The sequence below is a fragment of the Chiloscyllium punctatum genome, chromosome 9, assembly GCF_047496795.1.
Source record: "Chiloscyllium punctatum isolate Juve2018m chromosome 9, sChiPun1.3, whole genome shotgun sequence".
Classification (NCBI taxonomy): Eukaryota; Metazoa; Chordata; class Chondrichthyes; order Orectolobiformes; family Hemiscylliidae; genus Chiloscyllium; species Chiloscyllium punctatum.
Genome location: NC_092747.1, coordinates 60,473,169 through 60,498,882, shown reverse-complemented (window position 1 = coordinate 60,498,882; position 25,714 = coordinate 60,473,169). Strand labels below are relative to the sequence as shown.

At 41.8% G+C, this 25,714-nt stretch overlaps 1 protein-coding gene across 2 annotated transcripts; it reads left to right on the top strand.

The window, feature by feature from the left end:
• The first annotated feature begins 286 nt into the window (after positions 1–286).
• Positions 287–25,714, top strand: mrpl30 (mitochondrial ribosomal protein L30). 2 transcript variants are annotated; one of them, XM_072577653.1, is made up of 6 exons: positions 311–457; positions 2,259–2,325; positions 15,657–15,740; positions 22,154–22,300; positions 25,359–25,432; positions 25,525–25,714. In XM_072577653.1, exons 3-6 carry the CDS (start codon positions 15,663–15,665, stop codon positions 25,637–25,639), a joined length of 414 nt encoding a protein of 137 aa, XP_072433754.1. In that variant the 5' UTR covers positions 311–457; positions 2,259–2,325; positions 15,657–15,662; the 3' UTR covers positions 25,640–25,714. The 2 variants fall into 2 exon arrangements, with proteins under 2 accessions (XP_072433753.1, XP_072433754.1); XM_072577652.1 differs by lacking the exon at positions 2,259–2,325 and having other exon boundaries at positions 287–457.

The window sequence follows — 25,714 nt, the reverse complement described above, 5'->3', positions numbered from 1 at the left end:
GCGACGGAACCGGGAATTACCGATGACCGTGGGCTTTGGGCGGGGCCGAGAGATGGGGTGTGTAGTTTGGGGCGGGGCTGAGTGATGGATTGCGTAAGTGGGGCGGGGCTGAGTGATGGATTGTGTAAGTGGGGCGGGGCTGAGTGATGGAGTGTGTAGGTGGGGCGGGGCCGAGAGATGGGGTGTGTAGGTTGGGCGGGGCTGAGTGATGGATTGTGTAGGTGGGGGCGGGGCCGAGTGATGGAGTGTGAAGGCGGGGCTATGATGGAGGTTGTGGGTGGAACCGGGTGTAGGGAATTGTGGGGCATTCCAGCGCAGTGCATGTTGGTCTTTGGGCCTGGATTGTATAGTGTATTGAGGTTAATTTTGTGTTGAACTGGAAACATTCTTACTCCTGACAATTTCTGTACACCGTGAGGTGATGACTGCCTTGTGCAGGAACGTTAATCGATTAACGGTAGGTTGTGTTCACATTGTAATCGAGGCCCTTTTCCGAAACACACAGGAATGTAAAGGTTGCATCGTTAAGTGTGTTGTCGGCTGATATATGTTTTAACCTGGAAGAGGATCAAGGGAAAAGGCGAGAAAGGAGAGTTGAGGGTTATCAGCTTTCATTTCATTGAAGGGCGGAATAAACTCTACTTTTAAACAAAGAACTACTGATACTGAAAATCTGAAAGAAAAACAGTGGTGAAAGGTCATTGGACCTGAAATGTCGATCGTGCTTTATCTCCACAGATGTTTCTCAGCGATTTGTGTTGAGTGTTACTTCAGTTGCTACGTCTTATAATCTATAGGCTTGCAGGTATATATGCATGTTATGATTCCTGAGGAAAACCGACTATAAGAACTCAGGATGCTCTTGTCTGTCCTACAGAAGCTAATAGTTTAACTAAAAATGCTGTAAGTACTCATCAGGCCAAAGATCATCTGTGGAGAAAAACATAATTCATATTTCAGGTCAGTTTTGTTTTGCTACTGGTGATGAGAAATGAGGAAATGTCAGAATAAGCTGCAGTTTACTTGAAGTTCTTGGGAAAAGAGAATCTTGAGAGAAAGTTTTTCTTAACTGCCAAACTTGCAAATAATCACTCTTTACATGCATATTTGGATGACCAATGAGAGGACAAAAAGTAGTTGTAGTTTTGTTCGATTCAGAACAAGAAGTCCGTGGAGCTGGAATTTCAGGGAATGATGTTAAGAAATGGATGAGCTTTATAAGTTTGTTTAAAAGTGTCAGGAAGAGCAAGGTGGTTGCAGGTGAAGGGGTTGAATCTTTATTTCTGATTGTTAGAATGGGTGCTTCAAATTGTATCTTATTTAATTATAGCGAAGGTAAGAGCCAATGGGATCCAAGGAAACTTGGCAAATTTGATCCACAATTGGCTCAGTGGTAAGATGCATGGGGTGATGATTAAGGGGTGCTTTTCTCACTAGTGGTCTGTGTCCAGTGGATTCCCACTGGTGCCAGTGTTGCTGGTTGAAATCAATGAGTAAGACTTGACTGTTGGAGGGTTGATCAGTAAGTTTCCAGATAACAAAAATTGGTGGGGAGGTAAATAGTGAGGAGGATAGCCTTAGACTATGAGGATATAGATGGTCTGGCAAATGGAATTCAATTTGGATACATGTGAGGTGGTGCACTTGTGCAGGACTAACAAGGAAATGGCATATGTGATCAGTAGGACCCTTGGAAGCACTGACGATCGGGGGACTTCTGTGTGTATGAACAATAGTCTTGTAAGATATCATGTGGATGAAGTGGTTAAGAAGATATTCTGGGATACTTGCTTTCATTGGTTGAGGCATAGAGAGTAAGAGCAGGGAGATTATGCTGGAACTGTACAGCACATTGGTTAGGCTACAGATTGTGTGTAATTCTAGAGTGCGTATTATTGGAGGGATGGGATTGTACTGGAAAGAGTACAGAAGAGATCTACCAGGATGTTGTTTGGGCTGTTGAGTTTATGGGAAGAGATTAGACAGATTGGGGTTGATTTCCTCAGAGCAGAAGAAATTGAGAGGGGACTTGATTGAATAAAAAAAATTGAGGGCTTGTAGATAGAGTAGGTAGAAATAAACGTTCTTATGTTGAGGATGGATACGAGGTAAGGGGCAGAAGTTTTAAAAGAGATATGAAGAAAATGTTTTTCACCCAAAGGGTGGTGGGAATTTGGATCTCGCCACCTGTGAGGGTGGGAGAGGTGTGATGATGCTGCCCCTTTAACAAGTTTATGTTGTCCTTGTTTTGTTTTCAGAGAGATCGTAAAAGACACATACTCCACAAAGTCTAAGTTGAAGGGCCAGTTTAATTATAGCTAACAGGTACTGTTTCAAGCAAAAGACTTTTAAGTTTTAAGGAAATACTTGTACAATGAAAGAAGAGTGGCCAGTTCTCTCAGCTCAGTTTTTCTCTGGTCTAGCTGTACACTGAAAGCGGTCAGGTAGTTGTAAAAGCTGCTGGAACCAAAGAAGCAGGCCCAGGCTGGTACTTTCATTCTGTGACTTTTCTCTAATGTAAGACACTGTTTGATTTTTACCTTTTGTTCCAAGAGGGTGTTTATGGGGATTGTTGCAAGTATTGGGAACAGCATTATTAACTTGGGATAATCTGTTGGATTTTCAGATAGTTTGTTATTGTGTGTTCTGATCTCTTTTGTTTGTGTTTCATTTGGTAATCTTGTAAATAAATTCTGTTTTGTTTAAAACAAAGTGGTTTGATCAGCTGCATCCCTCCTGGAATATCTGCGTGACACCTGCTTAAAACAACTAGCATAGTTAGGGTCTACTTTCTTGAAATGCTTTGAGGGGGTCTGGCCTGGTCCATAACAGTGGCACAAATATCACAACGTGTTCAATGTATTTATGATGCCAAGGCATACAAAGTTAAGGGCCAGTATTCTAATCCCATGCAAAATTGTTCTGTCAAACCAGGCCACACTCTGGGGTCTAGGTGAAAGTGAGGACTGCAGATCTGGAGATTAGAGTGTGGAACTGGAAAAGCACAGCAGGTCAGGTAGAATCCAAGGAGCAGGAAAATCAACATTTCGGGCAAAAGCAAAAGACTATGGTGTTGTGCAACTGAACTTTCTAATTCTGATGAAGGGCTTTTGTCCGAAACGTATATTTCCTGCTCCTTGAATGCTGCCTGGTCTGATTTGCTTTTCCACACTCTTGACTCTCACTCTGGGATCTATCTTGTCCAGTATTATCATCAGCTGAGATAAAAAAAATTGCTTTTGTGAGATATTGTGTTTTAGATTTTCTTTGCTAACTCATTTGCCAGCTCGCTATATTCATGAGTACTGGGTTCTTGTTCAATTGCTCATGACCCTTTACTAACCCATTATTTACTATAACACAATTTAATTCATTCATTCATTTTTGAAGCTGTGTTTTATGGCATATTTTGCTATTACGATATAGACTAAATGAAAGCATCCCTTTCAACCCATTCATCTTAAACCCTCATCAGGCCTATTTCTACATAAATGTCTGGATTTGGAGGAGCTGGTGTCGGACTGGGGTGCACAAAGTTAAAAACTACACAACACCAGAATATAGTCCAACAAGTTTATTTGGAAGCACTAGCTTCCAAGCGCTGCTCCTTCATCGGATGGTTGTGGAGCATAAGACAGAATTTATAACAAAAGATTCATGCAACATGACACTAATCCTAATGATGGGCTTTTGCTGGAATTGTCGATTTTCCTGCTGCTTGAATGCTGTCTGACCTGCTTTGCTTTTCTAGTACCACACTCTTGACTCTCATCTTCAGCATCCGCAGTCCTTGCTTTCGCCTAAATAGAGAAGATTTTTTCCCTGTGGTGGGGGAGTCCAGAACTAGAGTGCATAAGTTTAGGATGAGAGGCGAATGTTATAAAAGGGACTTAAGGGGCAACTTTTTCATGCACAGGGTGGTGTGAGTTTGGAATGAACTGCCAGAGGAAGTGGTGGCGACTGGTAGAATTACAGCATTTAAAAGGCATCTGGATGGATATGTGAATAGGAAGGCTTTAGAGGGATATGGGCCAAGTATTGGCAAATGAGACCAGATTAGTTTAGGATATGTGCTTGGCATCGATGAATTGGACCAAAGGATCTGTTTCCAGGCTGTACATCTCTATGATGCTATTAATCAAGCCTTATCAACTGTCTCCCGTACCTGAATAGATTACAGAACACCAAACTGCTTCCCCAGTTAGTTTGTACTTGTTAAATACGTTTTAACTGGGCTGTTATCCCTTTGAGAAACTAACTGTCAAAATTTAAGTGAAATTGCATGAATGAATGAAACTCTCACTGACAAATAGTAAACAAGTCTTCAATCCAGCTGTGGTAATCAGTTTAATATCTTTTTTATATATTAAGTACAGGTGTAGTTTCTAACTTAGTTAGAGCATTTGGGTTTAGTGTGTTTAACTAACATTTACTAATGTAAAAGGCAAAAGGATTAATGCCTCTTAATTATGCAAGCAGACCTGACAGACACTCTTAATCCCATCATTTAGCACATTTTTTTGGAAAAAAGAATTTGAATTCTTTTACAAAATTATAAACTTAACTCAAAATAACATAACAATCATATAACATAACAACAATAATAAACAAACTGCTACTCTACTCCACAAACACTTTTAAAAGAAAAAGAATAAAGATAAAAAGAAAACCCTATGCAAATTATGATTCAATAAATAAATTAAACAAAAAAAAACTGAATTAAATTGAATTGAACTAAGGCAAATTAAACTAAGTTACAACAGTCTGCCCAACCCCACCAAAGCTCTCCATCACAGGGAGCACTGGAATTCCTCCAGCCTGCCAGACACAGCTCTCATTGGCTACACAAAGGCCCTGACCAACACAGCTGACAAGTTTGTGTTTGTATTGTTCAAGAAGAGTCGCCAAGTCATATAAAAACGTTCCATTTTTGGGAATGCCATATTTGTGAGGAAGTCTAGGGAGATGTGCTCTATAACTAACCTACGCCACTCTGATAGCTCTGAGGGATTCTCTTACATCCAGCTCATCTGAATGTTCTTCCATGCACAAAATGAAAGAATATTAAATAGTTTCTTCCCCTGCGCATCCAAAGAGGGGAGATTTGGCAAACCCAAGAGGAGGGACACTAGATCTACCTTGACCTCTGTTTCCAAAATTCTTTCCAAGTCACTCACTATAGCGCTCCAATACCTGTGAAGCTTGTGGTATGGCCACACAGGCAATGAGTAAGAGTACTGATATCTGTTTTACATTTGAGGCACATTGGAGGCTATCCTGTCTTAAATTTCGCAAGCCACTCTGGTGCCAAATAAGCCCTTTGGAGTACCTTCAGTTGCATAGTCTGCATCCTATTGTAGATTGAAATCTTCCTTAGGTTCTCCCAAATAGCCTCCTATGCCTCTGATGAAATCTCCACCTCCAATTCCTGAGTCCAGATCCCCCGCAGTCACTCAATGTCCTTCAAGACATTGCCTCCTAATAAATGATAGTGGGTGCTGACCGGGGGAGTACACGTGGACCGAAGTACTCTCCTCTCCACATAAGATTTATAGGGACTAACCATTAACGTAGTCTTTTTCTGTATAAAGTCCCTAATCTGAAAATAATGAAAGAGGTCCTTCTTAGATAATTCATATTTCTGGCTCAACTGCTTGAAAAACATCAAGACCTCCCCCTCAAATAAATCTCCCAGACAGGAAACTACTCTAGATTCCCAGAGCGTAAAGCCAGAATCCATCAATCCCGGCCAGAATCTTGGTATTTCTCCTATGGGAGTAAAAAGGAAAGGTTATCGTGACTTGCTCTCATTTTGTTGCATCATTCTGTATGCTTTGACTGTGTTAAGGACAATCTGATTTCTGCAATGGCCTGTAACAGTCCTCATCTTGTCCATAAACACCAAATTAATAAGGGGGCGTTTTGACTGGGAGCTCTCAATGTCCAGCCAAATTGACTTTGAGTCTTGGCAAGCCCAATCAGCTGTATAGGATAATAGGGAACTCTATTGATATTTCTTAAAATCTGTGAAGTCCACACCCCCATCCCCTGCAGGAGCTGCAAATTGGCAAGCTTAATAAGAGGCTGCCTGTGACGCCAGATGCAAGAACCGAGACAACTGTTAAGCCTCCATAGCACTTGTCTAGGCAGCATCAAAGGGAGCATTCACATGGGATATAATAAACGAGGAAGAACATTCATTTTGACCAGGAAATTGGAAGATCCACCCAGCGCTGGAGGTCCTGTTTTATCTTCTCTAGCAACTGTACAAAATTAGCCTTACATAATTGATCAAAGGCAGCGTGATAAAAATGCCTAAGTACAGGAAACCTACCTGTGATCGCCTGAAAGGGAATCTGATTCCACCCCCAAAATCGGGTACTCTAACAAGACCCCCCCACAGGCATGGCCTTCAACTTCACAAAATTAATTTGATACCCTGCGAAAGAACCAAAGAAATTAATCACTTGTATTAAACGGGTTACAAATATTGTCGGGTTAGTTAGAACAAGATATGCCCTCCTGACCCTACCTCCGGGGTAATTATATTGGGGTCCCTCCGGATAGCCTCTGTCAATGGCTCAATCACCAATGTACATAGCAACGGTGAAAGGGGCCACCCTTGTCGGTTGCCTCTACCAAGACTAAAATTGTCAGACCGTATACCATTAGTGACAATCGCTGCCCGAGGGTCACTATATAACACTGCAATCCACCTGGCAAAGACCCCTCCAAGACCAAACTATTCCAGGACATAAAAGAAGTACGGCCACTCAACCTGGTCAAATGCTTTTTCTGATTCCAGAAAGAATACCAAGGCGGAATCAACCCTTGCTGGCATACCTGAACCATATTCAGCACTCTTCTAATGTTATTAGAAGCAACCCCTAATAAAACCTGTCTGGTCCTCCTTTACGATGTAGAGCTTCACCAAAGTCAATGCCAGCATTTTCGACAAAGTTTTAAAGTCCACGTTTAATAGTGATATGGGCCTGTATGAAGTACAATCCTCTGGGACTTTCCCTCACTTGAGAATAAGGAAAATATTTGCTTCTCTAAGAGGATGTGAGGCAGTCCTGACTGTACAAAAAAATTGTACATATCCAACATTGGCCTGGCCAGCATGTTTATAAACTCCTTATAAAATACACTCTGAAATCCACCTGGGCTGGGTGCTTTACCGTTCTGGAACTGCCTCCTGTATCTCTTGGATTGTCAGAGGGGCATTCAAAAGAGATGCCTATTCTGAAGTTATACCTAGGAGGTCCAAGGTCTTAAAAAAGGACTCCACCTTCGCCAATCTGTCCTCATAGCCCTCCGACTGGTACTACACTGTAGAATTTCCTGAATGCTGCGTTAATCTTTTTAGAATCGTAAGTGAGAGTACCAGCACACACTCTGGATGTGATAGATTGGGGGGCACTCTTCTTTCTGGCCAGATATGCCAATATCTACCCAATTCATCACTGTACTCAAATAACCTCTGTTTCGCAAAGGAGATCTTGCTCGTTGCTGTCTGGGTGAGCGCAGCATTCAGAGCAGCCCTGAGGACTGTAATCTGCTGCAGCTTGGTTGCAGATGGTTTGTCAAAGTAAGCTGTTTCAGCTGGGCCTTAAGCATACGCTGCTGCTTTCGCCCTCTGTCACTACCGGGTCGCCGAATAAAAAATAATCGAACCCTTTGCATCGGCCTTGGAAGTCTCCTAGAGCACCAATGGATTACTGGCCGTACACAAATTAATGTCCCAAAAAATTTTAAATTCCCATGAAAAATACTGAGCAAGCTTGCTATCCTTCAAGAGAAAAGGATTCATGCGCCAAGACCACGAGCCTGTCTCATTACCACTGGCCTTAACCTCCATGTACACTGCCACATCATCAGAAATGACTATGTTCCCAAATCTTCAGGACAGCACCAAATTCAGAAAGGCTGATGGAGGAAAAAAACATGTCAATCCTAGTGTAGCACTCTATGTGGTAGAGAAAAAGGTAAAGTCCCTACCCTCAGGGTGAAGACATCTCCACGCATCCACCAACCCCAGCTCCGTGCTCAGGTCCACCAGTTGCCTAGTATGTGGGATATGCCCGTGAAACCCCTAAGCATCCTGTCTACCCCAGGGTCCATAAGATGATTAAAGTCTCCCCCTGTGATCGTATGACACACCCCAAGGGCCGTCAACTGGAAAGCATATCTGTTAAAACTTTGAGGGCGTGTGCTGGGGGCAATATACATTCAAGATCCCATACTCCTCTCCATGAATTAAAGCTTTAAGGATAATAAACCACCCATATTCTTCCTTAATTTGGTCAAACAGTTGAAATAGGAGATTCTTCTAGATGAGTATAGCAACTCCTCTGCTTTTACAATTAAAAGATGAGAACAACACCCGGCCAAGCCCTCCCTGCTGTAACTTTTAAGTGCTCCTTATCGGTTAGATGTGTTTCTTGCAGCAAGGCTACATCCGTTCTTTTCGAAGGCTTGAAAGTATCTTTCTTCCTCTAATTGGTGAATGATTCCCCTTAACATTCCAGATGCACCATCTAAACGATCTATTAACCATAGCTGTCCGAAATAGCCCGTGACACCCCCCCCCAGTAAACAGTTTGTATAAACTTGAGAATACAACTACAAAAACTACAAAATCAAAACTTCTAACTACTTCTGCAATGAACCAACATATAAAACAAATAAGAGGCGACTTTCCCCCTTGCTCACAGGGGGCACTCAAACTACCCACTAACCCCTCCATGGCTCATTCTAGCTGAATCTGCGCCCCAAAACCAGGCAAAACAAAGTTTTTAAAAAAAAGGTTACATGCATCTTACAACAAAAAAATTAAGAGTGGCCACCCATCCATCCATACTTTTTTTTGTAAATATATTTATTAGCAAATTTTTTTAACTTTACAAACATATAAAATTATTGAAAAAAACAATCAATCACAAATATCAGTATAATAAAAAGAAAAGAAACATAAATTACAATACAACTACTATCGACTAACTTACTCTATAATACAAAGCAAACCCTAACATTGTACAAAGCAACACCAAAAAAAAGAAAAGCAAAAAAAACCAAAAAAACCCCACAAAATACAAAACAGCTATGCTCAGCGTAAGGCTCCCAAACAAAGGAACGGGAGCATTGTATACATACTCGTATTAGCCCTGGAGTCCCCCTCCAGGGCCCAGGGCTTGACAAATCTGATCATCCTGGTTAAACAAACGCCCTAGTTAAGATAACTGATAAATCTATATCCAAATAACTCAAGTAGGGCTGCCATGTCTTATAAAAATTGTCTGTTGTGTGGTGCACCATGTTTGTAATAAAGTCCAACGGAATGTGCTCCATAATTAATTTCTGCCATCCCAACAAGCCCAGTGGGTTCTCAGACCCCAATTCATCAGAATATTCTTCCGTGCACAGTGTGCAAGAATATTAAATAGTTTCTTCCCATGCCCGTCTAAAGATGGTAAATTTGGTAAACCTAAGAGGAGAGATATCGGGTCTACTTTGACTTCAGTCCTCAATACCCTCCCTGCCTCTCCCGCCACAGTGCTCCAATAAACACGGAGCCCGTGGCATGTCCAGAAGGAAAGGGCAAGCGTACCTTCACTTATTTTACATTTGGGGCACACTGAAGATACCCCTTTTTTAAACTTCGCTAGACGGTCTGGTGCCAGATGAGCCCTGTGCAGAACTTTTAACTGCGTAGCACATATCCTAGTACAGATTGAGATCTTTCGAGTATTCTCCCATATGTTCTCCCATGTTCCAGAAGAGATCTCTACTCCCAGCTCTTGCTCTCAGATCTCACATAACCGTTTAATATCCTGCCAGGCCCTGCCACCCAGCAGGCGATAGAGGGCACTAACCGAAAGGGTCCTTGTGGAACGTAGCAACAGCCTCTCTGTATCGGGCTTATAGGGCTTAGTGAGAAGCGTAGTCTTCTTCTGGATGAAATCCCTAACCTTGAATGGAAGACTCTTCCCCCTGCCCATAGGGGGCACTCACCCTACCCATTCCCTCCTTCGCAGCTCCTTCAAACCTGGTCTGTGCCCCAGCCTTAGGCCAGAAAAAAAAACAAGGAGATGGTCCTTAAATCAAAAGATAAAGTCAGGATGAGGATGAGCACTCCACCCATCCCTGGCTTCATGACACCCCTACTTGTGACTAAAAGAGAAGCAGAACAAACAAAAAAAAGGGAGAGAGAGACAACAAAGAACATCCACAAAACTTTCCATCAGAAAATCCAGTTATTTAAAAAAAAGGAACAACTTATTCCAAAGTCTTTTCCCCCCCTTTCCAAAAAGGAAATTATTAGGGAGAAAGAAAGGAATTTTAAAAAGGAATGGAAAACATGGGGAAAAATAGAAAAGAGAACAAACGTTAATCATATTCTTCAGGCCAATCCGTCTATTTTAAAGTGTCCACAAAGTTTTTAGCCTTATCTGCCGAGTCAAATGTATAAACTGAGTCCCCATGGCTGAAACGAAGTACTGTGGCGTATCTCATGGAGTACTGGATGTCCAGGTTCCTCAGCCTCTTTTTAATTTCATCGAAGGACTTCCTCTTTCGGATTACAGCTGCTGAAAAATCCTGGAAAAGCATGATTTATGACCCCTTGTTCAGCAGCACCTGCGGATCTTTTCCCAGAGATCTGGAAGCTTCTATGAATTTCTGCTTGTCCTTATATGAATGAAAGTGCACTAGGGCCGGGTGAGAATGCTGCACCGGCCCTGACCTGTGCACTGTAACCCGATATGCCCTTTCAATCTGAAGCCTGCTGGACTGGATGTGAAGGCCCAAAAACTTTGGCCACCAGTTTTCAAAGAAGCTGACTGGCTGCGCACCTTCCTCACGTTCAGGGAGCCTGACAATTCGGATATTTATCCTCCGACCTCGATTTTCGAGGACGTCAATACGGTTTCGCAAGGCCCGCACCTCTTGCTCCAGCACCTGGATCTGACTGGATGAGGACTCCATTGCACTTCCGAGGCCTTAGTTCGACCCTCCACCTCCTCCAGCCTCTCCACGAGGCCCTGGATCTCCTGCTCGTGCTTCTGCAGCATGGATGCAATCGGTTGGACCTGGGCACGAATCTCCCCACGGATTTCCTCAATCGCAGCCGCAATGTTCAAGGTAACTCTCTCCATCACCGCAGCCAATTCCTGTGAGTCTGTAAGGTTCCTGGAGGGTTCAGGAGAGGCTGCTACTGCTGCAGTCACTGGTGTTGTAGGTGCTGCAGGGGAGTGTCCTCCCTGCTGCTGTTTCCTTGCTCCTTTTCCCTTTGGCATCCTTCCCACTCCCAAATATTAACAAATATGTGCTCTGTAAAGTTTTAAACTAATATTTCCACCACATAAGTTGGCCAGGATGGCAAAAAACACTGGTATGCCTTGGCTGTTATGTAAAGCTGTCCACAGCAGTCCTACAGAATCGCCGCCATCTTGCTGAGTCCCTCATCCATACTTTGACCCTAGGCGATCCTGGTAAACCTACCCCACCCCCAAATCCCATCCCCCCCATCCCGTACCAAGAGAGAGAAACATAAAGGGAATGATAGAAAAGCAAAGAATAATAGGAGGGGGGAAAGAAGGGAGAAGAGAGAGAAAAAGAAAAAGGGGATCCCTACATTGTAAAAGGCCAAAAGCAGGTAAACCAGGCAGACTGCAGAGAAGACAAAGTGAATACTTCTGTCTGTAATATTTGAGCCAGCCAGTCTATTTTAAAGTGTCCAGGAAGTCCTTTGCCTTTTCCGATGAGTCAAAATTAAACACTGATCCTCCGTGGCTGAAACATAATATTGCTGGATATCTTGCAGATTACTGAATATTCAAGTTCCTCAGCCTCTTTTTTTTTTACCTCATCAAAAGCCTTCTCTTGTGGATCATGGATGCATAGAAGTCTTGGAAAAACATAATTCTTGATCCTTTGTATATCAGGGCCTGTGGATCTTTCCCCAGTGCTCTTGAAGCTTCCAACACCATTTGCTTATCTCTATAGTGCTGGAGCTGCACTAAGACTGGCTGGGGTGCTGGTCTGATCCAGGCCTGCACATTGTGACCTGGTGGGCCCGCTCGACCTGCACCCGGCCCGCCCTGACTTCTGCCTCAAAAACTGCGGGAACCCTTGCTACAAAAAACTGACTAGCTGGCTGCCTTCCTCGCGTTCCGGCAGCCTGATCAAGCAGGTGTTCTTCTGACAGCCTTGATTTTTGAGGTTGTTGATCTGCTCCACTAAGGCCCATACCTGCCTTTCCAGGGCCTGAACCCGAACTGCTAATGATTCTGCTGCAATTTTGGAAGCCACAGACCGTTGCTTCACTTCTATGACGCACTGCCTGCAACGCTGGATCTCCTGGTCATGCTTCTGCAGCTTGGCCAAGATCAGTTCCAGCCTGGTCTGGGTCTCCTCACTGAATCAGTCTTCTCTTGGAGTGTCACGAACTCCAAGACCAGGCTCTGCTGCACAGATAAGTGTCCCTTGGGATGTTTGCAGAGGCCACACAGAGGCCATGGGTATGTCAGTAGCTGCAGGGCTGTTCCCTGCTTTTGCAGTGCTCCCTGCCCTTTTCCCGTTGTCATATTCTTTGCTCAATTAAACTGACACACAGCAATTCTGGGGACCTTAAACTACTGATTTTTACCACAATAATGCTGAACTGCAGCAGAGTTGAGTGATGTGTCCTGCACTTGTTTAAATGCTCACAGAACCTCTAACAAAAAAATCACCAACAAGCGGGGCCAGATACCAGCAAATAAGATACTAATTGAAGGTTAAAATGAGAAAGCTGAAGTAGGAGAACTAGGCTACAGAGTTTATGGGAGCTGCTGATGAGCACATCATGAAAGCTCTCTATCAAGGTCTCTGATCTGTCTATGGTCCCAAAGCCAACAAAATGATTATTACATTTTGGACAGAAAGGTCTTTTTCTGTGCTGTATGACTCTGTGACTCTTAAGTGAGCTCCCTTTTGTCACTGAATACTTGATTTTATCACATTTGATTTTGTGAAAATCTTGGAACACTGATTTGCATTAAGTCAGAAAAAAATTGTCTCAACCTAATTCTGGGGCACAAGCTGCAACACCCCCAGTCAAACAATATACCCAATTTAGTTCAGTATCTTGACAGTATTCTTTCGAAGATCAACACATTCCACATTGCAATTGTCCATTGCTTGGAAAAAATAAGCTTAGCATTTGTAGAGTTACCCACAGTCTTTGAAGGTAATGTGGACTTTCTGTACAAAAGTGTCCTGTGCAGTGGTTTTCGCATGACTTCTATATGGCTCTGAGGAATGGCCAACTTACTAACAGTTTCCTGATGAAGGGCTTTTGCCTGAAATGTCAATTTTCCTGCTCCTTGGATGCTGCTTGATCTGCTGTGCTTTTCCAGCACCATACTCTTGGCGCTAATCTCCAGCATCTGCACTACTCACTTTCGCTTAACTTACTGACATTATATAAACATTCTAAAAGTGTTTACATTCCAGGTGGTCTATCAAATGGCAGGAATCTGCCTCATAGCACGTCCCAAACTCAAATGCAAAAACATGCTGAAAGCCAATTTCAGAAGTTGTACATTGGACCCTATAGCATGGGGTGGGAAAAAACATAACAATATTAATTGGAACAGGAGTAGGCCTTTCAGCATTTCATGTTTCTTTGCCATTTAACATAATTGTGGCTCATTACCTAACTCCGTACCCTGTTTCTGCTTTTGTCTTTGTTATCTTTGCCCCAAGAACTATTTCTGTCTCCTTCATGAAAACATTCATTGTTTTGGGCTCGACTGCTTTCTATGGCAGAGAATTCCACAGGTTCACCACCCTAAACATGACGAATATCTTCTCATCTCAGTGCTAAATGGTGTACCCCAAACCTTTTATACTGCAACCCCTGGTTCTAGACTTGCTGGATGTTCTTCCTATGTTTACTACCCTGAGCAGATCCAAATGGAAATGCCTGGTATCAAACAATCTATGCATTTCAGAAGAACAGAGTCAGGTCCTAAACAGAACAAGCTAGTGCCTTCACACACCCCTCCAACTGTGATTTCCTGGACAATATTTGCAATCAGATCTGCAAATCAAGATTTGATTCAACATTACACATGAGGCAAGATCAACCTGGATGAACAACATTCACCAGTTTAAAGAGATGTGAAAATCCACCCTTGCATAAAACCTGGTATGCCTGAGAACCTTTGCAACAGCCTGAGACATTAACTTTGATTCTTTTCCCCAGATGCTGCTAAACTTGTTGAGTATTTCCATCAATTTCTATTTTCATTTCTGGTCTTCTAAAATCAATAGACCTGAAATGTCATAGGAAAGCAATCACACCATAAATTTCACACCTTATGGATTAGGAATTGGCTGGCTGGAAGGAGACAGAGGGTAGTAGTTGATGGTAAAGGTTCATCTTGGAGTGCAGTTACTAGCGGTGTTCCACAAGGATCTGTTTTGGGACCATTGCTGTTTGTCATTTTTATAAATGACCTGGAGGAGGGGCTTGAAGGCTGGGTGAGCAAGTTTGCGGATGATACGAAAGTCGGGGGAGTGGTGGACAGCGAAGAAGGATGTGGCAGGTTACAGCGGGATATAGATAAGTTGCAGAGCTGGGCAGAAAGGTGGCAAATGGAGTTCAATGTAGCTAAGTGTGAAGTCATTCACTTTGGTAGGAGTAACAAGAAGATGGATTACTGGGCTAATGGTAGGCTACTTGGTAGTGTGGATGAGCAGAGGGATCTTGGTACACAGATCCATGTACACAGATGTCTGAAAGTTGCCACCCAGGTAAATAGTGCTGTGAAGAAGGCATATGGCGTACTGGGCTTTATTGGTAGAGGAATTGAGTTCCAGAGTCCTGAGGTCATGTTTCAGTTGTATAAGACTCTGGTGCGGCCTTATCTGGAGTATTGTGTACAGTTTTGGTCGCCATACTATAGGAAGGATGTGGAGGCACTGGAAAGGGTGCAGAGGAGGTTTACCAGGATGTTGCCTGGCATGGTAGGAAGATCGTATGAGGAGAGGCTGAGGCACTTGGGGCTGTTCTCATTGGAGAAAAGAAGGTTTAGGGGCGATTTGATAGAGGTGTACAAGATGATTAGGGGTTTAGATAGGGTTGACAGTTAGAACCTTTTTCCGCGTATGGAGTCAGCTGTTACTAGGGGACACAGCTTTAAATTAAGGGGAGGTTGGTATAGGACAGATGTTAGGGATAGATTCTTTACTCAGCGGGTTGTGAGTTCATGGAATGCCCTGCCAGTATCAGTGGTGGATTCTCCCTCTTTATGGTCATTTAAGCGGGCATTGGACAGGCATATGGAGGTTATTGGGCTAGTGTAGGTTATGTAGGCTTCGGTCGGCGCAACATCGATGGCCGAAGGGCCTGTACTGCGCTGTATTTTTCTATATTCTATGTTCTATTCTGAAAAATACAATATTTCCTATTGAGTACTATTACAGCATCTCAGTTTAACAATAACTGTGACCTTACAAGCATCACCCATGTGTTGAGGACACATTTAAATGAAAAGCCATAATGAAAGGCTACTGATGTCGTGTGCAGTTGCTGTGTACTTTATTTACCTTTGCTAACATATCTTTTGTCATCACTAATTTTCAAAACTTGTAATTTGTTTTTACAGAACTTGATGGAACAGTTTTTGGTTCCACTATCATGGGCTGGATTTGTACGATTGAAGTTTACCAAGGCTCGCATTCCAGCAAAGGTGAGGGTGGTGGGGTGAGGTGGGGGGGGGGGGGGGGGGGGGGAGAGGAGGGGAGGGTGGTGGGGTGAGGGGGGGTGGGGGGGGGGGAGAGGAGGGGAGGGTGGTGGGGTGAGGGGGGGGGGGGAGAGGAGGGGAGGGGTGGGGGGGAGGAGGAGGGGGGGCGGGGGGGTTTGGGGGTTGTCGAATGGTTTGATATCTCAGAAGGGAAAAGGTCTAGGGAGGAGAATGGAGATGGTGAGAGGCCAAGCGAAAAATATCGATTTGTAAATGCCACAAATCCTTCAGTAAAAACTGCTTTCCATTTGTACAAAACTCTGATGTGACATTAAAAAGTGAGGAAGATAAATTTCAGGAAGTCCTGGACCAGTGAAATGGGAAGACGTGACAGATTACGTTTAGTATGCTGTTACATTCTGATTTGAAGGATGAGGCAGGGCAATATATTTTAAATGATACATTCCTGCAGCATTTGCAATTATATCGGATAAAGCTACATAAATCTTTGAGATGTTAGGAAAAGTTGACAATTTTTAATAAACAATTCTTACAGGATCCTTGTCTTTCTTATTAGGGACATAGTACTGGTATTTTGCTAATGACATAGGAATCTTGAATTCCTGACTTGGCAGCCCCATTTCTATATAACTTGCCACTATATACATTGTATTCATTACAGGAAAGTGTGCACAGAATTAAGTCAGGCCTGCCTACTGACCAGGCATTTAGAGGCAGCCACAGAGGCATGCGAGAGCTGATGTGGATTGGTTAGGTGGCCTATGTTGGTTCTGTCGCACTTCAGCTCAGTTATAGTAAAGGCTAATAGGCCCTCTCGCCCTCATCTTAATAACATGCTAATCTCCCTCGTGTTTGTGATGGGCTACAACCTCCCTTTGCCCACTCACACAGTTTGCACTAATTGCAGTACTTATGTGCCACAAAGTAACAATGACAGTTCTTGAAATGCTCATGAAAAGAAAGCATTCAGAAATCTGTTTTGAAAAGACTGCTCTTGCAGCATTATAAATGCATCAGTTAGAGACTGTCATTCTTCATTTTTTCCTTCATTCTTTCATGGGCATCAGTGCAAGGCCAGCATTATTTGCCCAACCCCAAATGACTCAAACTTAGTGACTTGCCAGGTAATTTCACAGATCATTTAAGGCACATCTAGAGTGCTGTGGGTGTGGAGTCATTTGAAGGCCAAACTAAGTAAGAATGATAGACTTTGTTCCTGAAAGGGCGTTTGTGAAGCAGATGTGGTTTTGTGATCTTCAGGTTACATACAGAACCTGATTTTCAATAATAGAAGATTTACCCCACTTCATTTCTCTTAATTTGAGGACCTATCAACCTTTACTATAACTGAGCTGAAGTCCAAAAGAACCTATTCAAATTCCACCAGCTGCCATGGATTCCTGAATTACAGTCCAGTGACATAACCACTTAATAATTTTCTCTTCTCAAGTAACAGAAGCTTCTGTTTCATAGAAACATTAAAAAGTTAATAGTACAGAAAGAGGTCACATGGTCTATTGTGTCTGTACCAGCTAAAAACTAAGACACCCAGTCAAGTCTGACTTTTCAATACTTGGATTGTAGCTCTTCAGATTACAAACTGAACCTGAGATTTTTCAATATCAGAATCTTTACCCAACTTCATATCTCAATCTAGTCCAAATACAGATTCAGCTATAGGAACATAGGAGCAAGAGTAGGTCATTGATCCACTTGAGCCGACTGCAGTATCCTAGAATGTGGCTAATGATTTAGTTCAAACCCATTTTCTTGCACTGTCTCCATATACCTTGATGTCAGAGCATTGAGTATAGGAGTTGGGGGGTCATGTTGTGGCTGTACAGGACATTGATGAGGCCACTTTTGGAATACCATATACAGAACAAATTCGAGGCGTCAATAGAATCCTGAAATACACTTCTTACTAGAGCCCCTTTATACGCAATCTTACATATATTAAAATTCCATTACTGTGGCGTGAAATTTTCTAATCCATATTACACAAATGTTTCACAGGCTTCTGTCATAGGGTCATAGAGATATATAGCACAGAAACAAAGCCTTCGGTCCAACTTGTCCATGCCTACCAGCTATCTGAACCTAATCTTGTCGCATTTGCCAGCATTGGCCCATATCCCTCTAAATCCTTCCTATTCATATACCCATCCAGATGACTTTTAGATGCTGTAATTATACCAGCCTCTACCACTTCCTCTGGCAGCTCATTCTATATATATACCACCCTCTGCATGGAAAAAGTTGCCTGTTAGGACCCTTTAATATCTTTCCCCTCTCAGCCTGAACCTATCTAGTTCTGGACTCTTTAGCCCCCCCCACCAGGGAAAATACCTTGTTATTTTATCCCATCCATGCACCTCATAATTTTATAAATCACTGTAAGGTCACCCCTCAGCCTCTGATGCTCCAGGGTAAACAGCCCCAGCCTATTCAACCTCTCCCAATAGCAGAAATCCTCCAACCCTAGCAACATCCTTGTAAATCTTTTCTGAACCTGTTCAAGTTTCACAACATTCTTCCAATAGAAAGGAGACCAGAACTGCAAACACTATTCCAAAAGTGGCCTCATCAATGTCCTGTACAGCCACAACATGACCCCCCAACTCCTATACTCAATGCTCTGACCAATAAAGGAAAGCATATCAAATGCCACCTTCACTATCATATCTACTGCGACTCTACTTTCAAGGAGCTATGAACCTGCACTCTAAGGTCTCTTTATTCAGCAACACTCCCCTGGACCTTAACCATTAAGTGTATAAGTCCTGCTCTGATTTGCTTTTCCAAAATGCAACACCTCATATTTATCTAAACTAAACTCCATCTGCCACTCCTCAGCCCATTGGCCCATCTGGTGAAGATCCCATTATGAGGTAAACTTCTTTGCTGTCCACTACATCTCCAATTTTGGTGTAATCTGCAAACTTACTAACTATACCTCCTATGTTCACATCCAAATCATTTATATAAATGATGAAAAGCAGTGGACCCAGCACCGGCTCTATTCCCTCCATAGTTGGTCTTTTGTCCTTAATGTATTTATAAAAACCCTTTGGATTCTCCTTAGCCCTATTTGCCAAAGCTCTCCCATGTCCCCTTTTTGCCCTCCTAATTTCCCTCTTAAGTATACTCCTACTGCCTTTATACTGTTTTAAGGATTCACCTGATCTTTCCTGCCTATACTTGTCATAGGCTTTCTCCTTTTTCTGAACCAAAACCTCAATTTCTCTAGTCATCCAGAATTCCTTACACAAACCAGCCTTTTCTTTCACCCTAACAGGAATATACTGTCTCTGGACTCTTGTTATCTCAGTTTTGAAGGCTTCCCATTTTCCAGTATTCTTTTATCTGCGAACATTTCACCCCAGTCCACTTTTGAAAGATCTTGCCTAATACCATCAAAATTAGCCTTTCTTCAGTTTAGAATTTCAACTTTTAGATTCGGTCTATCACTATTTTAAAGATAATAGAATTATGATTGCTGGCCCCAAATTGCTCCCCTACTGACACCTGAGTCACCTGCCCTGCCTTATTTCCCAAGAATAGGTCAAGTTTTGCACCTTCTCCAGTAGGTATATCAACATACTGAATCAGAAAATTTTCTTGTACACATTAACAAATTCCTTTCCATCTAAACCCAGTGATGTCCATCCCTGAGCCACGTTTCTATAATAGGTATGATATGCCAGTCCCGTGTTGCTAGCCATGCCCTGAGTTCATTTGCCTTCTCGGATAGGTTTCTTGCATTGATGTAAGTGCAGTTTAATTTATCAGTCCTACCTTGTACTCTGCTTTGTTCCTTCCTGCCCTGACTGTTTGACTCACTCTCTCTCCCAACTGTACCAGTCTCAGATTGATCTCTTTCCTCACTATTTTCCTGTATCCTACCCCCCCCCCCCCATCTTACTAATTTAAATCCTCCTGAACATCTCTCGCAAATCTCCTTGCCAGTATATTAGACCCCTTCCAATTCAGGTGCAATCCATCCTTCCTGCACAGGTCACTTCTATCCCAAAAGAGATTACAAAAGTCCAAAAATGTGAACCCTTCTCCCATGCACCAGCTCCTCAGCCACGCATTCATCTGCTCTATTCTCCTATTACTGCTCTCGAAGATCTCCTTTTTAAATTCCTCCTACCTTTCTGTATTCTCCCTTCAGAATCTCATCCTTTTTTCTTCCTATGTTGTTGGTTCCAATGAGTACAATGACCTTCTGCTGGTCCCTCTCCCCTTTTGAGAACATTCTGCACATTCTCTGAGACAGCCTTGATCCTGGCACCAGGGAGGCAACACACCATTCCGGTTTTTCACAGCTGGCCGCAGAAACATCTGTCTGTGCCTCTGACTAGAGAGTCCCCTATCACAATCGATCACTTGGAACCCAACATACCCCTCATTGCATTACAATCTGCCTCGATACCAGAAACCTGGCTGTTCATGCGACATTCTCCTGAGGGTTAATCACCCCCTAAACAGCATACTTGGAGACAGGAGATGGGTTAAAACGTGCTAAATGCTGGATACTTTTGATGGGATGAAGCGTATCTGAACAGTCAGCTTGCATTATTAGATGGTGTTGTCCTTTTGTGTTTTAAGTTAGTAAATGTTAGTAAATTTACTAGGCCTATATGCTCTAAGTTAAAATTGTACTTGTACTTTATAAAGGATATTAAACTGATTACTGCAGCTGGGTTGTGAGATTTATTTCCTATTTGCTGGTATGAGTTTCATTCATTCGTGCAATTTCATGGAAGTGATGTTTTGTGAGTTAATTTCTTAAATGGATAATGGCACAGTTAAAAGATATTTAACAGGTACTTAATAATTGGGGAATCTATTTATATCCAGGAGATGTTTGGTATGGACTGATTAATATTATAATGTTTCATGGAGACTTGATGGGGATGGTGTTGTTCTGTATGCTGCGCTTGTTCAGAGGTAAACACTGCTTGTAACAATGGCTGATAAGGTGTGGAAATGCAGTAGTGGATTTGAAAGGATTGTTTTAAATTTGGATAGTGAAATATACTACAGAATCGAGGTTTTATGAACATATGAAAGTGTTATAGTAAGTAGCGGGTTAGTAAAGGATTATGAATGAATGAACGAACAAGAACTGGGCAGCACGGTGGCACAGTGGTTAGCACTGCTGCCTCACAGCGCCAGTGACCCGGGTTCAATTCCCGCCTCAGGCGACTGACTGTGTGGAGTTTGCACGTTCTCCCCATGTCTGCGTGGGTTTCCTCCGGGTGCTCCGGTTTCCTCCCACAGTCCAAAGATGTGCAGGTCAGGTGAATTGGCCATGCTAAATTGCCCGTAGTGTTAGGTAAGGGGTAGATATAGATGTAGGGGTATGGGTGGGTTACGCTTCGGTGGGGCGGTGTGGACTTGTTGGGCCGAAGGGCCTGTTTCCACACTGTAAGTAATCTAATCTAAACCCGATATTAATGAATATAGCGAGCTGGTGAGTGAGTTAATAAAGATAGCATATAACACAAAATCTCATAACACTATACCTCACCACTTCCACAGTCCAAATGTGTGCAAGTAGATTGTCTACGATAAGTTGTGTTGTGGTGTCCAAGGATGGGCAGACGAGATGGATTAGTCATGGTAAAGGCAGGGAAGTAGGGTTTTAGGAGAGTGTGGGGGCTAGGTCTGGGTGGATGTTCCTTTGCAGCATTGATGCAGACTTGATGGGCTGAATGGCCTCTTTCTGCAGGGAAAATGATGCAAACCAGCTGCTGCATTTCCTATAAAGTCTAGTGACTATATATCAAGTGTTTCTTATAGGATGTTCCAATGTGTTTTATAGCCAAATGTTGAGACTAAAGCTATGTGCATATAAATCTTTACTAGACTGGTACCAAGGGTGAAGGACTTAAGTATTGTGGAGAGACTAGAGCTGTTCTTCACAGGTATAGCAAATCATTGTAGTTGATTAAATAACTCTTTCCATTAATAAAATTATTCAAGAGCAGGGCTCACAGATTTAACATGATTGGCATAAGAACCAGATATGAAGTGAAGAAAATATATTCACATGGTGATTTGTGACCTGAAGTATGTTGCCTGAACAAGTGGTAAAAGCAGATTTAATCATGACTTTCAAATTTGAATTGAACAAGTACTTGAAGGAAAGGAAATTAGTAAAAAATGGGATCAATTGCCTATTTTTACCAAAATCAGTGCACAGAATTAATAGGTTGTAAGTCTTCCCTCTGAGATTTCTAGATTCCGACTGCCTAATCTTAGACTGGAGAACTGAATTTAGTTTAGGATTCAAATCAGTGCTCCATGTTCAAAATGCCATGGAATAATTTGATGGTTTATCAGCATAAATTTTTTAAAAATGTAATTAGTGTATCTTTTGGTTTCAGATGTTTGAAGTTTCACCATCAGATCATGCAAGATATAATGGTAATCCAGACTGTCCTCACCAACTACACATCATTACTAGAATAAAATGTACAAAACGACGTCCATATTGGGAAAAGAAGATTGTCCATGACCTTGGGTTAGACAAGGTGAATTATCTTCTCTGTGTGTTGTCTATATTAATCCTAGTGTCTCCACTATAGTTAATGGTCCATCCCCACACTTCGCCTTTAGTGTTAACATATAAATTTTGGATTTTTTTTGTGACTTGTGGTCCATGTTGTGTTTTGTTGCATTGGATGGTCCTGTTTGTCATTCGGTTCTTGATTTCCAATGCAAACCAACTCTTAGCCAAAAAGGGATCTGCTACCTTTCTGGCCATTCAATTCTACAACAGTTGGATTTCCGTTTGGGTCATAAAATCCATGTTTGCTTCCCTATTGCCCTATGGTGATGGGCACTTGTTAACTTTTAATTCCTTTTGTCAATCAGATATATTCAGTTTCTATTTTTCTCCATGATTTGAATAAGCACAGGTATGCAGTGTCTTTTGGTTTGTTCCAGTTGCTGGTTTTTCAGGATGTTAAGCCATTATAATATATCACAGTATTCTTGTGGATGAAGAAGACCAACCATTCACCTGTCCAGAAACACCATACAATCTCTGTTCCTCCCCAGTTGCTGATATTTTTGTTTCAGTGACTTAAAGGTTTTCTCCTCTACCAGAGGTCCATTTCAAGTGTTGATCATTCACTATGTGAAGTACATCAGTCCTTATGTTACTATTTAAACCTGTGTCCCTTTATTCTTTTTCAAATATATAATAGTATTAGAGATCAACATTTTATACTTCATTTATGATCTTTGTTTCATTCTGTGAAATGTACTGCATGCTTTCTTCACAGGCTGAAAAGTGCAAGTTTGTTTAGCCTTTTCTCATTTGTGAATGCTGGTATAGTGATACACAACCAAACTAATGGGCCCAAGCACATGCTCTAGGGTGAGTTAAAAGCTCACTACAGCAGTTCAAAGAATTAAAATTCTGGAACTAAAACTAGTCTCTGTAATGCTGATTACAAAAATAAGATTGTTGTAAAAAACAATGTATGTCCTTAGGGAATGAAATATGCCATCTTTACCTGGTCCTGGCTAGCATATGACTCCAGCCCCACGGCAATCTTCCCTCTGAAAGAGCCTAGTAGGCCACTCAGTTGTACCTAGTTGCTATTTAAAAAAAAACAAATGTAATCTAATGGATTACTTAGCATCTGAAAATAAAACCTTGTCCAATTAACCCTGTAAAGTCTTCCTTCACAATATTTGGGGACTTCTGTCAAAATTGACATAATAATCCCATAGACGGGTCAAACAGCAGTTTCATGAAAGTATACTTAGCAAATTATACCTTGAAGATATTGCCCTGACTGTATACTACTTTTGCACTATCTCTGCTGGGGCTGACCTGGTGGGACAGGATATATCTAGGGAAGGTAATGGTGGTGTCTGAGACATTATAAGGAATGATTACATGAGTTTAATTATGTCAGGTTGCTTGACTCGTTTGTGAGTTTGAGAGTTGTTTAATTGTCCATACCAGACACAACTATTTGTGATTGGGTTGCAGAGCTTAGATCTGATGCAATTAGTTGTGGGATTGTTCAGCTCTGTTCATCACTTGCTGCTTATGCTGTTTGGAACACAAGTCATCCAGTTTGGTAGCTTCACCAAGTTTCCACCTTAGTTTTAGGTATGTCTGGTTCTGCTTCTGGTATGCCCTTCTGCACTCTTCATTGATAACCCCAGTAAGACTTTGCAGAGTCAGTAGGACTGTTTCTGCCAATGTCTTTTCTGGTGCTGAGGACAATATCAGGTCTGTCTGGTTTAATTTCTTTGAGGCCTCATAGCAGTTGGTACAAGTGAGTGGCTTATTGTGATTTCAGAAGGCAGTTGAGAGTCAACCACATTGTTGGCAGTCACATGTAGGCCAGACCAGGTGAGAATGATAGATTTCTTTCCCTGAAGGACATTAGTGAACCATATAGAGCTAAGTAGTCTGATAACTTACAGATCGGATCAAAACTTGACAATCCTTCCACATTTAGTTGTCAATAGTAGTGAACTAAATAGATTGTTTATAGTCATAGTCATACAACACGGAAACAGACCCTATCGTCCAACCAGTCCACGCTGAACAAAAGCTCAAATTAAACGAGTCCCACTTGCCCATTCCTGACCCATATCCCTACAAACCCTTTACACTCATGTATCAATCCAAATGTCTTCTAAATGTTGCAATTCTACCCACATCTAACACCTCCAGAGAAAATTCACCACTCACATGAACCACCCTCTGTTTAAAAAAAACTCTCACCTTCTTATCTCCTCTATATATCTCTACTGCCACCCCAAAAATCTGCCCCAGTCTTGAAATACCCCATTTTAAGGAAAAGACAACTACCAACAACTCTACCTATATTTCTCATTATTTTATAAATTTCTATCAGCTCATGTCTAAACCTCCTACGCTCCAGTTTACTCTCCTGACTTCCATCTTAAGAATGCCATTACTTGCTTTTTGAAGAGATTCACTTGATTCTTAACATATGCCTCCTTTACTTCTTGATCAGAGACTCAAAAGTTTTATCCATCCATTTGCACTCTTATGAGCAAACGAATTATGAGCAAGTATAGGTCATGTGGCCTGTTGAGCCTGTTCCACCATTCAGTAAGATCATGGCTGATCTGATTTGGGTCATGTAACATTAACAATCTGATTGCTCAAATGATGAATATTTCATACTTGCAAGTTACTGGGTAATTAAGAAAATAGCTTACCAGTCTGTCATTTACTTTTCGCTAACCTAAATGGAACATTGCGTAATTTGGTTCATTTCAAAATTGAAAGTTTGGCCAAAAACTTTGAATAGGTCAAGTATGTATAGCCTTTGCTGCCTAAGAGTCCAGAATAGAGGACAGTGAATTTTGAAATATGTTTATTTTCATTGCATTAGTGTTTCAGTTGATAAGTGGTTTCTGTTTAATTCAGCACAATTTTTTTATTGAAGAGTTAGAAATAAGATATTTAGGAACCTGGTATGTTGGCTTTATTTCTACGGTAAGTTGATTTATAGATGTCATTTAATTGAATTACTGTTTAATGCTGTGATAGATGATAAATGTAAAAACAAATCTTCCGTATTTTACCAGTCACATCAGCCACGGATCCATAAGAATGTTCCATCGATTAATAATAAACTAAAAGTCATCAAGCATCTTATAAGGTTGGTGAATGTAAATACAATAAACTTCAATTTGTTTTAATTGTAAAATTCTGATATAAATTTAGTGATATATATTTCAAATGTCTTTGCAGAGTGCAACCCCTGAAATTGCCACAGGGACTTCCAACTGAACAAGAACTAGCAGACAGTTACCTGAAGAGCACTGGGGAATTAATTATAAGACGCCACCTGCAACCATTGGAATAAAACACCACTAGATCTTAAGCTGCTGTTTATGTCTCACTTGTCTGTGAAATAAATATTCAAAATCATTTCCAAAAA